The sequence below is a fragment of the Momordica charantia genome, assembly GCF_013281855.1.
Source record: "Momordica charantia cultivar OHB3-1 chromosome 9 unlocalized genomic scaffold, Mcharantia_2.0 BLBB01000009.1, whole genome shotgun sequence".
NCBI lineage: Eukaryota > Viridiplantae > Streptophyta > Magnoliopsida > Cucurbitales > Cucurbitaceae > Momordica > Momordica charantia.
Genome location: NW_028275167.1, coordinates 12,126,127 through 12,141,746, shown reverse-complemented (window position 1 = coordinate 12,141,746; position 15,620 = coordinate 12,126,127). Strand labels below are relative to the sequence as shown.

General features: G+C 37.0%; 3 protein-coding genes across 3 annotated transcripts; all 3 read right to left on the bottom strand.

Moving 5' to 3' along the window:
- Positions 1-1,198: 1,198 nt before the first annotated feature.
- Positions 1,199-4,299, bottom strand: LOC148208966 (uncharacterized). Its single transcript, XM_088117861.1, has 6 exons — positions 3,516-4,299; positions 3,293-3,439; positions 3,066-3,226; positions 2,508-2,986; positions 2,027-2,431; positions 1,199-1,943 (listed from the first exon to the last, which is right to left on the bottom strand). The coding sequence occupies exons 1-4, from the start codon at positions 3,636-3,638 to the stop codon at positions 2,794-2,796; spliced, it is 624 nt and encodes a 207-aa protein (XP_087973987.1). The 5' UTR covers positions 3,639-4,299; the 3' UTR covers positions 1,199-1,943; positions 2,027-2,431; positions 2,508-2,793.
- Positions 1,222-1,686, bottom strand: LOC111022296 (putative ubiquitin-like-specific protease 1B). Its single transcript, XM_022299462.1, has one exon. The coding sequence runs from the start codon at positions 1,684-1,686 to the stop codon at positions 1,222-1,224; it is 465 nt and encodes a 154-aa protein (XP_022155154.1).
- A 3,017-nt stretch (positions 4,300-7,316) lies between the features above and the next one.
- On the bottom strand, positions 7,317-15,352 carry LOC111022290 (nucleic acid binding/RNA binding protein). Its single transcript, XM_022299457.2, has 8 exons — positions 15,045-15,352; positions 14,114-14,182; positions 13,370-13,492; positions 11,604-11,686; positions 10,565-10,640; positions 8,457-8,639; positions 8,209-8,337; positions 7,317-7,673 (listed from the first exon to the last, which is right to left on the bottom strand). The coding sequence occupies exons 1-8, from the start codon at positions 15,117-15,119 to the stop codon at positions 7,512-7,514; spliced, it is 900 nt and encodes a 299-aa protein (XP_022155149.1). The 5' UTR covers positions 15,120-15,352; the 3' UTR covers positions 7,317-7,511.
- Between the last annotated feature and the right edge of the window lie 268 nt (positions 15,353-15,620).

Genomic DNA, 15,620 nt, shown 5'->3' with positions numbered 1-15,620 from the left:
GGAATGAGGTATAACCAAATGACCTCGAGTCTCGTTGAATCCATGAATGTGGTACTTGTTCATGCTCGTACTTTGCCAATAACAGCTCTATTTGAAAATTTTTGAGCTCTACTACAACAATGGTTTTATGAGAGGCGGACGGTTGTCTCTAGTCAAGGAACAGTTCTTACTGAATATGCAGAGAATATTCTTAAAGAAGCGGCAGAACGAGCTCGATATCATCATGTCATGCCAATTGATCGGTTCGAATTCGAAGTGCATGATGGTACGTTCAAGGTAAGTGTCAACCTAAATAGCAAGACCTGCACGTGCAAACAATTTGACTATTTCCAGATTCCATGCTCTCAAGCCATTATTGGGGCGGTTTTTCGAAACATTAGCGTGCATTCATTATGTTCCGATAGGTACCAAGTCGAAACCCTTATACTTGCTTATGTCGAACGCGTGTACCCGCTCGGAGATGAGGAAGAATGGATTTTACCGGATGACTACGTGCCGAGGACGATTAAGCCACCAAAACTTGTTCCTTATGTTGGACATCGCCAAATTGCCAGAATACCATCAGTCGGGAAGTCCGACAGGTACACAAATGCGGGCGATGTGGAAGCGTTAGACACGACCGCAAGACGAGTAGGTAGTCGCTCCGAACAGAATGATATGGTTGTTACTAAATTTTGTTTCATTCTAGTCAGAACTATGTGTGCTATGTAAATACTACTACATTATGGTTTTGCTGGCATTCAAATGATGTATTTTGTAGGTTCATTTCGGATTGCAAAGGAAATAGACCAAGTCAAGAAAAATTCTTTTCAGGTTCTGTCAAACTTCTCGGGCTCGATCTCGGGCGAGGTAGTGCCCGAGGTTGGCTCATTTTCAGGTTCTGTCAAAATTTCCGATTAGATCTCGGGCGAGGTGAAGCCCGAGGTTGGATCATTTTCAGATTCTGTCAAAATTCTCGAGCTCGATCTCGAGCGAGGCGAAGCCCGAGGTTGGCACATTTTTCTTAATTCCATAATTCTCAGCCAAGATATAGTTGACCCCGGTCGTAAAATTCAATGAGCTACGAAAATAGAGATTAAAATGATTAATATATTGAAAAATAGTTCGTACACTTGATTATTTCCGATAATAAAATTATTACCGAATGATTACCGAATAGAGATTATAGAGAATATATGGAAAAATATTTCGTACAATTGATCACCAAACTGCCTTATTAGATCATAGCCGGAAGGCAAATTGCCTCCTAAAGTATGACATATTGTTTTGCCTCAATGTTTCTAAAGAAGTCCCTGTTACATCATATTCAAAATACTTAACACAAAAAATGCCGCAATCTCCACTACCAAACTGCTGTGGTGTCGACGTAACCCTACTAATTCGCCATGGTGTCATTGGTAGGTTTGGACGTACCGTGATGGCCTGAGATTTATGCAATAACGGCGGGATAACTGCGCGCATGACGTTCAGTTGCTCCTCCAATGATGCATCTGGGGTAATTGCCATCAGGGAGTCCCAGACAACGATCTCACCTTCAACGAAGTCTATGCATATCATAACCCAATGGTTGTCGTTGACATTGAAGGGTAAATAGACAGCCTCTACCTCACGCCACTTGAGCGGGTTCTTCCGAATGACTTCCGTCGATATATACCATGACGGTACTCTCCCACGCATCCCAGTCATACTTCTTTGCCGCCTACGTTGGTGTGGCATTTTTTGATTTCACCAGCTCGTATAGACCATCGATTCGACGAAAAAAGTTTTGTACATTTAATATGGATTTTGTTAGGCATGGATAAGAAATAGAGAACAAAAATAGAGTAACAGACATTTACGTGGGACGTCGACAACACAGTGTCTCTAGTGGTGAATTGGCGAGAACATAGGTCAGTACGTTCTTCCAGCTTCTTCCGCACGAACATGACTAGTGAATCAACGACCTGCAAGTATCACCGTCATATTAAAAGTAATAGACAAAAAAAAATAAGGATTTCCTAGCCTCCATCATTTTAAGCCTATGTACCTCATTCGTGCACCAGTTCTTCGGCCTAAGTAGGTCACGAAATCACTGCTTCTTTCTGTACGTATATAGTGTCTTTCGGGACGAACGATTTGATTCGTAGTCTTCAATCCACTTTTGGAATTTGACCTCCTTTGTAGCTGGGAGATCTAGAAGTGGATTATACACAATCACCCTTTTTCACTTCCCACCCACTCTAACTTCGTAGGACCCTCCAAGTTTCCATGGCTTTTTCTTTTCCCGTTCTCCACGACAAGGGGGTGGACGCATGACTGGCTGAGATAACACACATACGTCGCCATCATCCACACGTGCCTGGCCTTGTGATTGTGTTTCCTCGGATGCTTGTGACTGGGATACGATATCTGGGTTAGTGTCAGTATCCGACAAATTGTCCAGAATCTGAACCTAAAAGGATGTTATCATTAGAACAACGTCAACGTAACCCCAACCAAAATAAGTTAGTGCACAGCAATTGAGATACATGTTCGGTGACTAGTACTGAATGGCGTCGGGGTCAACATCTCCCACGTGTTTCGACGTACCGATGCCCGTACTCTGGACGTCCTTGTGATGATCAGAAGGCGTGCCAACCATATCTATATCAGGTTCCACGGTTTTTTCCTTACCAACTGCGCCTGTATCGACTAGATCTATATCGAGGTCCACGGTTATTTCCTCGCCAACCGCAACAGTGTCAACCTCTGTTACCTCGGGGTCCACTTGTTCGTTCTGGACATCTTGAACAACTGCATCTTCATGGACATCTGCTACACCATCCTCATGTCCATCGCCCGCTGCATTCCCATGTCCATTACCCACTGCATCCCCATGTCCATCGCCTTCGGGATGACTATCCGTTGCCTCCTCATGAGTACGCCTTCTGTCGCCTGCACTTCCCGATCCACCAACATCGTCACCTCTTCTGCCTCTTCGCATATCGGATGGGTCGACTGGTTGACCCTATACATAAAATGAAATATTGCATGAGGGAGATGGAGAAAACATTCTATAATACAAATTTAATGAATGAAACACTCACCCTTGCAAGCCGTCGCAAATACTTGTGTATGGCTTTTGGCTAGTCTCTAGACGTTCACAGACTTCCTCATCAGTTTCCAATTCATCTGATGTTGGTGGTTCGATTACCCTATTCAAAAACATCTTCTCCGCCGCAGTCGGTTCTAAGCCCCTAATCGTGGCCTGCACGAAAAATGATATCAATACGACACAGTTTGAAATCAAGTCATAACAAAGGGCGAGACTTACTGTTATAGACTGGAATATATCCCTCTCCAGCACGAGCCATCCTGTCGAGTGACCGCACCTCCACCGAAGCATGCCGGGTATCAAACTATCACTTATCTTCTTGGCAACTCGGCTCGTCATGGAAGATATTGTCTCATACGCCTGCACCTATACAAATTACAAATAATGTTAGTAACAATTAGTATGTCCAAATTAAAGTGAAAATTTACATATATTTATTTACCTGGAACACCCACGGGAAACCATACAGACTGTACGATTTCCTCAACGCCCCCTCAAGTGTCTTCTTTGCAAGTGCTCGCTCCAAACTCTTCATAGTCTTCTCAAACGATAGCTGCCCAGTCATGGTTGCATCACACTTCCCAGTCGTCTACTATTCCAAGCAGACTATGAAGACCTTCCTAGTCGTCTATATTTATTTATCGTACTTCATGCTTCTTTCCTGCCCGTAAAGTACAAATTCAACCAAGTATACAATGGAGACCTTCACTGCGTCCCAATCATCCTCGAAACAAAGCACTTCATACTTCTTCTCGAACTCACCCAAGGTTAGGTCTACATTATCATCGAAGTACAGGGTCCTAAGCCTAAGAGGATAGGTGTCCTTCATAACGGTGGCTGTCGAATATTTTAGGCCGCTAATTAAATCAAATTCTCTTCATCCAAAGGACACCTTACTACCAAACAAGTTAAAACTCATGGTGTCTTTACGACTCTCATATATCTCCCTAAGCAGCAAACAATGAATTAGTGGCCCGTTAAAGACGAGATTTACATCAAGCAAATGCCCAACTGCAGTCTTCCTAAATAAACGAAGATGACCAGGGGTAAGTTTCTTTTTAATGGCCTCGGATGTCTTCGCTAGGTGTGATAGATAGGTCAACTGGGACGAGGCATACAGTGTGGGAGGGACCTTCGGTACCAAATCCATTTCCTATAAGTAAATACACACAAACATGTACACTCAGATTCAAACTATCAAAGTTCACACTAAACTAAACCATATATGGTCAGAAATGAACACTGTTTAATAACTCAGTAAATAACTCGGGCAAAATATATATTACTCTTAGCAAAGTTTACATTTGTAACTTTCCTCGGGCACAACCTCGGGCAAGATCGGGCCCGAGAAAGTTCACAGAATGTAGACTACACAAAAATTTGTAAAGTCGCTCAAGATTTGTAAGCTTCTATCATTTTTCTCGGACCGACCTCTGACGAGGTTATGCCCGAGGTATTCGTCAGATATTCAACCTCGAGTCGACCTCGAGCGAGGTTGAGCCCAAGGTATTTGAAAGATATTCAACCTCGAGGTTGAGCATCGCCTCGAGGCTGAGCATCTGACGAATACCTCAGGCTCAACCTTGCCCGAGGTCGACCCGAGAAAAATTGCAGAGCTCTCGTCCTTCATCAACCTCCCAACACACAACTTAGAACTAAACATCCCACATATCTCAAACATCAATTTCAGCAGAACAACAACGAAGTAAAAACCCACAAAAATAATGGAACGAACAAAATAAAGTAAAATCGAACAACGAAATCACTCATTTATGTACATGGTCAACAAGGTACAATGCTGGTTTTTAGGAATCGATGGAAAAAAACTCATTCAACATGAAAAAACGCAGCCCTAACCCGATGGAACAATTGAACTTACCTCGAGCGATTTTGAACGGAGACGGAGCGGGAGAAGACGACTCATGCGAACGGAGAAGGAGAAGACGATTCACGTGAATGGAGAAGGAGAAGGAGAAGACGAACGACGACTGAAAACGAAGAGAAAGGGGGAAAGTTAGGAGAAGACGAACGACGACTGAAAACGGAGAGAAAGGGGGGAAAGTTAGAACGGTTCAATTTTTTAACAAGGGGTACTACGGTAATTTGGCTACCTTTAAAAAGTTAATTTAATATTCAAGTGGGTCATTGGAGCACAATAAAAGGGAGAGGGTCATTTGAGCAAAACGTTTTTACCAAGGGGTCATTTGAGTCGAATTCCCACAAACATTGAGGAGGTATAACTTCAATTTAGTGGTTTCAAATGAGAAAAGATAAAAAAAAAAAAAAAAAATAGATTTAAGGGCAAAGTTGATAAATCATCCATTTTTAAAATCTCGTAAAAGTTTGTTTGGCTATTTATGCAAGTGTTTTCTAACCAGAGGGCTATATGGCAGGCTAAGATTCCGCCTAACCAACTCTACTCAACCCATCCAAGACAAAGAAAAATTGACCATTGCAATGATTAAATTTGAAGGTTGAATTTTTCCAATTAAAAAGTATATAGGTTAAATTGCAATAATTAATCTCTTATAACATCCATTTGAAAACGGATATCACATCTTATTTTATATTATCCAATTTATCTGATTATGGAAAATGACCTTTATTTTGGAAAAAAATTATTAATTTTATTTTGTAAGTAAATGTTTCATTTGTCTTACCTTGACTTCAAGAATGAAGTAAAGGTTCAATATGATGAGTAAGGTAAATTATCATGCTGTAATTTCTTTTAAATAAAAGAAAATACTCCTAGAATTTGATAGATTTCACAATCTCAACTCTATCATAAAATTTACCTAATTTTTTTTGTCTTATTTTTTTTTTAAGAAAAATAATTGTTTGATAAAAAAATTTATAAGGATTTTCGTGCCCCTACACAGAAGTTGAAACTCTATGATAGTACATTACTCAACCCAAAAAATAAATACGTCTTCAACAATCAAATTAATTTTGGAAATACATATTTACTTTTGAGCATATTGTTGATTATGGTAGGAAAATCATTCTTGGCTTCTGGGTCGTAAAAAAACAATTATTTCTTTCTTATTAATGAAGTAAATTATGATTATACTTGAATAAGTTATTTTGTGTCTGTAGAAAAAGAGAGTTATCCATCTAACATAAATATTTAGCCTTTTAAGTGAATGATTAGAGAGGGAAGATTGGGGGAGAAAAGCGTTTACAATGGAAAAATATATATTGGAATAAATTTCTTTCTAGGTGAAAAATTGAGATTTTGGGAGAGATTTCATGGGAGAAAAATGAAAGGAACTTGGAAAAAAGGGAAGTAACTCGAGAAAGGGAGAATATTTAATTAAAAAGTGGGGGAGAAAATTGGGGAACAGGGAGATATAGAGAGGAGTTAAAATAACTTTTTTTTTCTTTTTAAGTTTTTGATATTAGTTTTCATAATTTTTAGATTATAATACTATTTTAATCTCTATAATTTCATTCCTAACTTATACTTATACTTTTAAAATGTTCATTATTATGGTGACCATCAAATTTTTACACAAATTCTACACAACCAAAACAATATAATTATAGTTACATTTCAAAGATATAATTGTGGTTACATATCAAGAAATATATTGAGTATACTATCTCAATTGAAAATGTTATATCAAAATTGAGATGAAAAATAATATTAAATGACTAAAATCGTCACCCTTTAAAAATACAAAGACAAAAACAAACAATTTGAAAAACGATAAAACCACCCGTCGGGCCTCAAAAAGAATGCCAACAAACACACATGGCAAGGTTAGACAGTATAAAATTTTGGAACGTTTTAAAAGTATTTTTGCTCACATTTTCCATATCCTTTATTGATTCCATGTCAGTTATAATAAAGATTAAAAACACCATGTTTGCAATTGTTAAATTTCAATATCAAATCTCTCAACCCTTCAAAAGTATTCATAATATCAAATTTCAATTCTGTATCCAATCTGCAAACCTGACCGTAGCTCACAACAGATTTGTTAAAGATGAATAAACCACCACTCAACTCAAAAGCTTAAGCTGGTGAATTGGATAAATTTAATTCATTTATGAATATCTCAAAAGGATTAAACATCACGAGTAAAAGATTTTGAATCTCCACCGCTACAATAAAGATGTTATATAGTCAACTTAAGCATGGATTAATCACCTCCCTTAAAACATTGGTGCATTCAAGTTCACACAAATCCGCCTATTTCCAAGGAAATAGAACAGTCAACGTAAAGGGGGAAAAAAATCATGCCATGCTAAACTTGATAACCATTCTTATAAGAAAAATATGTTACCAAGAGCAAATCCAGGGACCTAAACTTTTAGTACATTACTGGTAAACCACATTTAGCGTATTGATCTAGTAATATCAGACAGATTGCCCCAAATGGATACTAAATAAAAAATACATACAAAGAAAGCACCTACAAAATCTGACCTGCCTTTAATCATCCATCTCCACCGTTGCACCTTTAAGATGCAAGTGCTTTTCCCTCTTCTGAAACTCAGTCAAACCCTTACCACTTCCAGTCACGCCAACCTTTCCATTCGGATCATCCGGAGACTTGAAAATGCTCTCCCTCTTGCGCCCCGAGAAGAAACCAATCTGAGAATAACATGTGTATGTATGTACTTATTAGCCCCACAGCAAAAGTGCCCGAAACGAAGAACATAATCAGAAAGTGTTGTAAAAAGTACGTTATCGCAGGCAGCAGTAGCTAATGTATACTAGAGGTTCAAAAAGGAAGAAAAATCCTGACTGCATTGGATATTTTAAGGAAAGTCTGGTTGGAAACAGTACAGAATTTTTAGTCCTATTTCCAAGGGTTGGCATGATACTCATACAATATAACCTGGAATACCTTCTTATTAACCTACTTGCAATTATGATTCTGCTTTGATTAATGGAAAATGAAATATCTTTCTATAACATCCTTCGGCCTTGGGGCTTTCTTGTACTTCAGTTTTCATATGTTAAGTGAACACCGAAAATTAATCTATTGCTTGGAACAAAAACGTGTAAGAACTAAATTTTGACGACCATGTGAATTGAAATCAAATTCTTTATGCAAGTAATACCGATGTACATCAATACAGAACACAGGAGCATTCCACAAAATGCTAGTGTTCACAAAAATTACCTTTTTAGACTTGCCTTTTGCTGACTGAAACTGCTGCCAAGCATTCTGCCGTTTATTTTGGGTAACTTCAAGCTGTTCTATGCGCATCTTTGACTTGAAAGCATGTATTTTCTTGCGTTTGGTGGCTTTCTAAATTTCAACCACGACAAGAACAAAATAAACGCACTTAAAAATTATCTTAAATACCAAAAAAATTACTATACTAATAAACTAGTTGCCATCAAACATTAAGATCGTCCACTACTTACAACATCCTCAGGATCGTCAGGTTCAATACGAAGCTTTGGTGGTAAATTTCGTGATTGGAAGTCAACAGAAGCAGCTTGCGCAATCTTGCGCTTGATAGCCTGCTTCGTAGCTTCAGCCATTCTTTCTGCTTCAAGTAAAGCATTAACTTCCTGTTGGATTTCCCTTACATTGGCAGGGTCCACCTAAAATTAGTAGATATCACATAAGTTGTTAACTGGTGCAGTTTTCCCTTTTTACTGACTACTGAGGTAGAAGTAGAATAATTCCAGAAAAAGGCATTAAAAATGTAGAACAAATACAATTGACATGCAAAATAAAAATTAAAAAATTAAAAAAAAAAAACATGTATGTTCTGGTTTGAACTCCTAAAAGTAAACTTCATAAAAAGGCCTCAAGGGGGCCTCAAGGGGAAGTCCAGTTGGCGGGCTTAGGGTCTCTGGATCATACTGGCTTGAGGTCAAAAGTTCGAACCTTCCGGTGAGCCTAATACCAAAAACCCTCCCAGTTATCCAAAAAAATATATATATAAAAAATAAAATAAACTTCATAAATATGCATAGTATGATTTGAACTCCTAAACTTCATTGAGCTCTCCTAAAGTTCAAATTAGATTCTTCTTCATTCCAATCAGCAACCAATTGACTTTCAGAGGGGATTGTATTATATATAACTGGTAATTTGACGGTAAGAGCAGTGCCTCCAGCTCAAACGATTAGTAAGGCACCATGATTGTTTTAGCACTGGCACGCTTAGAAAGAAGAATGAAGTTATTGTAGCAAAAAGGATTAAAAGATTCCCTAAAATTCTAGAGTTGCATGGCATAGAGTAACTTCAAGCCAACATTTGGTGGAAAAAAATGGTGGGCTTCACAATTAAGTGAGTGGTAGTTTGTGGTGGTCAAATCTAAAAACTCAGATTTCTTTTTTATTAGTTTCGAAACTTAAACAAGGAGATGGTAGCAAAATTTCCTCTGGGAGGATTGAATGGGTTCACAATTAGCCTTAAAGTACAATATTCCCAAGATTACTTTGTGAAGCTGTGGATAGAGATGGTGTGAAAGAATTTTTTAATGGGGGCAAGCTGGAAAAATGTTTAAAGAAGGAATTTATTAGAAGTTACTGAACTATCTACTTGCCTACATTAGAAAGGATTATGCTAAGAAAGTGAAGAATCAGAAACTCGTAGGATATTAAACTATAGATAGCTGGTCACCATAATTTTAACCCAATTCCTCTACGGTCCCATGACCACTAGACAAATCCATGATGATTAATTCAAAGCTATTTTTTGGGAATAATAAATGGAAAGGGACTATAGACTTTGAATAACAAGGTCAAGAGTTGAGAAGAGGTGGTGAAAGGGCTAGACTAAACACATTTAATTGGTGTTCCTGGAAAAGTTATTTTTGCAATCATGCCTTTTTGTAATTAATTCAAATTGGAGAGTGATTTTCCGTAAATTCCTAGGAGTTACACTATTTTTGGATCGGGGGAAGTTAATATCTCCTTTTGGGTTCTACTCATCAAATCTTCTCCTGTCATTATCCTCTTTCCTCATTTACCAACAACTGAGGCTTGGGGCTCCTTTATGTAATTGTTTCCTCTTATTTTGCTCCCTATTGTGGTCCACTGTTGATTGGCCCCTTTTGCAGCCCTTTTCTCATTAAAAAAAAAAAAAGAAAAGAAAAAGAAAATCTGTTTCCTTTCAAAAAAATGTACTATATATATATACACACACACATTGCTGATTGAAGGTTAGAGAGAACGTAAGACTCTCATATAGTTCCTGAAAAAACCTAGAATACTCTTAGAAAGAATTCAAATAGACATGCGAACTATGTTGAAAATGCCAACCAATTAACTTCTCAATTCTAATGGATACACTTGCAGCATAAGTATTCTGTCAAAACAGAAAGACTCAGAACTCAGAAGACTCAGAACTAGCTAAATAACTTCAAATTTCACATAAATGCATGCAGAGAAAAATTTGCTTCTGCATGGGAAGTAAATGAAATTGTACAAGGTACAGGGCAAGTGAAATAAAGGAATAAGATCAGTAGAGTAATACACTCAAACAATAACTCAAAATGCAGCCATAGAAACCTTACCTCTTCTTTGTTCCCCCAACTATCATAAGAAACATAGAAACCATTTACAGTATGGGCTTCAATCGTAGCATCATACCTGAATATATATATATATATAATTGAACACAGTCAAAGGAGTAGTAAAACAAATAGAAACGATAAAGAATGTTTCAATAGAGGAGGCAAAGAATGTTGAAGCTGTGAGAGTAAAGGCCGGTCACAATCAAAAGAGTTAGAATATACCTGGAAATCTAGAAAGTAAAACCAGCTTCAACGGATGAAGACTTACTCTCACTACAGTTATCATTGATTTGGATAAGAAATCAGGAGATGTTACTTCGAAGGCTCAAAATTTTTTTTTTTTTTAGTTTTCCAATACAAGAGGGCTCGAACCTAGACCCTGGGTATCAACACCCAACTGCCTCTTGCCACTGCACCAACAACCTAGTGTTCTCGAAGGCTCAAAATATTGACAGACACAATGAACTGAAAACTTATGAGGGGAGGATGAAGACAGAGTTCAGGTGCATAATTTTCACAAAGGGAATGACTGTCATAGTTGTGGAGGTATTCAAAATGGGTTTAACCAAACTCTATATTTAATCTGTTTTTCCATGCAAATTATTAAAGCCTTGTTTTTTCCTACAAATACACTAAAAGGCTTCTCTTTAAGATGTATTATACAAAAACAATTACAGAAAGACACTGAGAGCCTAGCTGCTATCATAATAGCACAAAAAACTGGTTTTCGTTAACAACATTCTATAAAGAATACATTTATGGAAATGGAGCAGTCTTTTGTATTGGATACTAAAAACCTTCAGAAACAAAAATTGAAGAACTCCATGCTAACACGGCAGGACAGACAGTTACTATTTGGATTTCCGGGGACAGTCAATCAGTAACATTGAACAGTAAGTTATTTCTATATTTTCCAGTACTTGCTCCAATAGTCTGTAAAATTTCAAGCACAGATCTCTTTTGCACACACTTTTTCTTCAATGTCTCTGTTTTAACTAGGAAAGTTGGTGACTAAACGTTCTCCATTTATTTTACTTACCATTCCCCATCCTCACTCCAAACAGCTTGAACTTTTGATCCAATAGGAAATTTCTCATGATGATCGGACAGGCTTTCAGCTTCCTGCATACAAAAAACATAGAATATTAGAACACCAAACATCTGCGCACATGCTTCCATGCAAACATTATGTACATGAATAACAATATTCAGTTCAAAAGAAGCTTAGCTCCATGCCAAGCAATTCATGCAGTCTCTATCATGGTACTACTTCCATGTCAGACCAATCTAAGTGTTATTTGCAGTGTGTCTTAACAATAGAAGGTGCAAAAAGGTAAAGAAGAATTTGGAATCCTCCAAAAACCCAATACAAAAGGAGATAACAAGGCTATCCAATTGGATGAGAACAAGGTCGTTACAGAAAGGCTTTGAAAGATTGCCCCGAGTAAGACTCTAAAAAACCTTGTAAAAAAGACTAAAAAGATTGGCCATAGTGAAAGCAATTAATCAAACTAATAATGTCCCACATCAAACTAATACCTCTAGGGATGGGAATGCAAATGCTCAAAATAGGATGATTTTTTTTTTTTAATATCCGTGTGTCCGAACCAGCTTGCGCGCACCTCGACTAATCACTGGACAACCGCGCACCTCGACTAATCATGGGACAACCGCCTGACCCTAATACATTTGGTTGACAAGGTAACTCGCAGGAAATTAATCCTGGGTAGGTGGCCACCATGGCTTGAACCCATACCCTCTAAGCCCTTTGCTATTTACATGAGCCCGACCACTAGGTCATCCCATGATAGTTAAAAATAGGATGATTATTGATTATATTTGATTATGAGAATGGGGGTTTGTAAGAAGTGATTTATATTTTATTTATTTATTATTCAAAATATTATTATATTTTCTACAAATTGACCAATGGTATAGAGTTAAATAAATATATAAATAATATTACTATTTAATTAATTACTTCAAGCTAAATTTAGGGTGGGGTTGGAGATTCGGACATGACCTTATGCCTTAACTAATTGAGTCATAATTGAGCTAGGCTCAAGAGCCTCTGTCAAGCAAAGTCTAAAAATATTCATTCCTAATTAGGAAATTAATAGTTAAAATTAAAGAAACTAAATTAAGTAATTAATTATTTCTAGTGAGTTTAGGATGTTCGATATGTCTTGGGTCCTTGCTGTAGAAGTTCCTGAGAATATTTTTCTACTGCTGTTTGGTACAGTATTGCCTTCCAAAACTAGTATTTGGCATCAAAGTCCTTATATTAGAGTTGTGGTTCGAAAGATATCAAAGTGTTTTTGCAGGAAAAAGCAAATCTCCACTTGAAAGCTTCAGATTTACCAAGATTAAAGCTTTTCAATGGTGTGCTCTCTCTAATTTTTTTCAAATTACTATTTTTTGTGTGTGTGTTTTGATATGAAACCTCAAACATATGTATTATAAACAAAAAGTCAAAACAGCCTAGGAGCTGGGGGTAGAGAACCCCCACCCATTTTTATAACTCCCCAGTCTCCCCATTAGTTCCATTTCTTGCTTCATTTCCTGATTATGTTTACTCTTTTTGTTAATTTCATTCTTTTTGCTCTTTCACACCTTGGGGTAGTAAAAGTTTGTATCTTGTTCCAAAAAAAATAGCACATGCACACGCACCATTCCAACATCCATCACCAACCACACAGAGATTCAAATAGTGTGCATCAGATCTAATACCTTAACCATTTATAACATCATGTTGCTTCCAGCAAAGAAATGTAATGTGCAAAACAAGGACAAATGTGAACTTACCATCTTAGTTTCTTTAGACTGCAGGAAACTTATTGATGCACTGTTGTCACCAGTTTCTACGTTTGATCCAGAAATCTCATTTTGCTTTGCTGTTGCAAGTAGTTCTTCCGTCAGAGAGATAACCTGCATGATTACAATCTTAGCCCAAGTCCAATATTACTGTTATTATATACTCTTAAACTGTAAAATTCATAAAGAGCAGGTATTTGTCCCCAAAAAAAAAAAAACAAGAACTTAAATCTCAGGATCAGCATCCGAAAGGAGGTCAGGGGAAGAGCAGACTGGCCATCACGAATATTAGCAAAAACCTGCAAGGGAACCAAGGTAGAAGTGATGTGCATCTTGATGAAGTTTCTAATTTTTACACATATCCAATAATCATCATTTATCCATATCCACCAGAGATTTGTGCTCTGGAGCACATAAATGAAAGATGTAAAATGCCCTCACCTTTTCTTTCCAAAAATGAAAATGACAATCTTCACAGAAGCCATAACTCTTTCTTAATTGAACATAATGTTTCCTTTAAAAGGAAGAAGGAAGACAAACAAAAGAAAGAAAGCAAACTGGAGGGGTAACCCACATAATAAAAATAATAATTCTGAGCGCTCTCTGATCCTTAGTGCTACAGCAGAAGATGAACCTAAAAATACATTCAGCGGGAATATGAAGAGTGCTAAACCATACACATATGACGAGTTCACAAAAGAAGGATGAGTATATTAGGAGGACAAAACAAACTACCTCTTCAAGCTCCTTTTCCATATCAATGTATTCAGAGTTGCTGGGATCATCATCTAATAGCTGTCTGACCTGGATCAGGATAGAAAGAACTCATTGTAACAAAAAACACTCATAAAAGGAAGCCACATGTGAAAACCAAGAATTCATAGAGTTATGTAAAGGAAGTTATTGATAGAAAACCATGAATTTTCCATACAAATGTAAAAATATTCGATTGCTTAAACCCTGCTCGGGAGTTTCTCTTTTCCAAGAGAAACATAAAACAGAATTTCATATAAGTAATGAAATTTACAAAAGGCTAATGTGGGTTCCAAAAACCCCTTCCTATAATCTCGGTATTCTAAATACGCTGCTGGAGAGTTTCAGTATCATAAATACAAAAAATCTTATTTGGGAAGAAATAGATAAAACGTAATCATTAAACAGGTAAGAGCAAATAGCACTTAAGGTTATCTCTGCTTTCCCGTTCGTAGTTCATCATTATCCTTTATTTCTCAGGTCGAGGTTTGTAAGTTAGTTTCTTCTTTGACAAATTTTAGTTTCCTTGCTTTTGAGACAAAACCTCATTAAACTGGAAAAATCCTAAAAAGAAATCTTAATAAAAGCTTATTTAGATTTAAGTTCTAACTTCCTAGGTCCAATGCAATTATTTAATACAGGTTTCGTTTTCCTCCGATCTGAACTCAGCACGCAACCCCCAAGGTGGGGCATAAAACCCTAGTAAAAACACGAACTACTGGAAAAGAAAAAGTGGCGAATATTGTAGAAATTCAATTGTAATCTTTTCTTAAATTTCTTCAGACTACAATTTTTTTTTTCACTAAAAAAATTGTAGTCTGAAGAAATTTAAGAAAAGAGAAACCCTAATAAATGAAACAAAATCAAAGCAGTTGAAGGAAAGCAAAAGTAAATCATAGCGAGAAAGGAGCACCTGCTGAAGCTGGTCTTTGTAGGTAGAGAGATTAGAAGCCAACTCTTCGATGCTTACGTCTTCTCCTCCTTGCATTTTGGTAGAAGATGAATTTCAGAGGTTGAAACTGAGAAATATTTTAGAGAGAATTTTTTGCAAGAAATAGGATGAACAGAGGCAGAAGACGGAGGAAGAAAGCGTAGAATATTTGGGAAAATCAGAATGAGAATCAGAGGATGACGAAGAAACGCGCACAACAGAACCTCCGCTGCGATCAAGAACGAAGCCCTTTTTCTGGTCTAAGTGGGCCTGCACATTAGGAAACTCGCTTTTTTCTTTTTTTTTTGTTCATTTTCTTAATTCAATCGGTATTTTTAACCCCTCCCTCGGATCATTACTCCTCTCCTTTAATTTTTTTTGACCTATTTTCATAAAATTATCCAAATATCTTCATTATTAAAAAAAAAGCTAATTTGTTGACCATCTTTATTCACTCCACCAATCTCTCATCATAAACCTGGCAATAATCAATTACAACATTAAAAAATTTAACTTTTAAACTTGAAAAATCATTTACTAAAATCTAACTCAAATAGT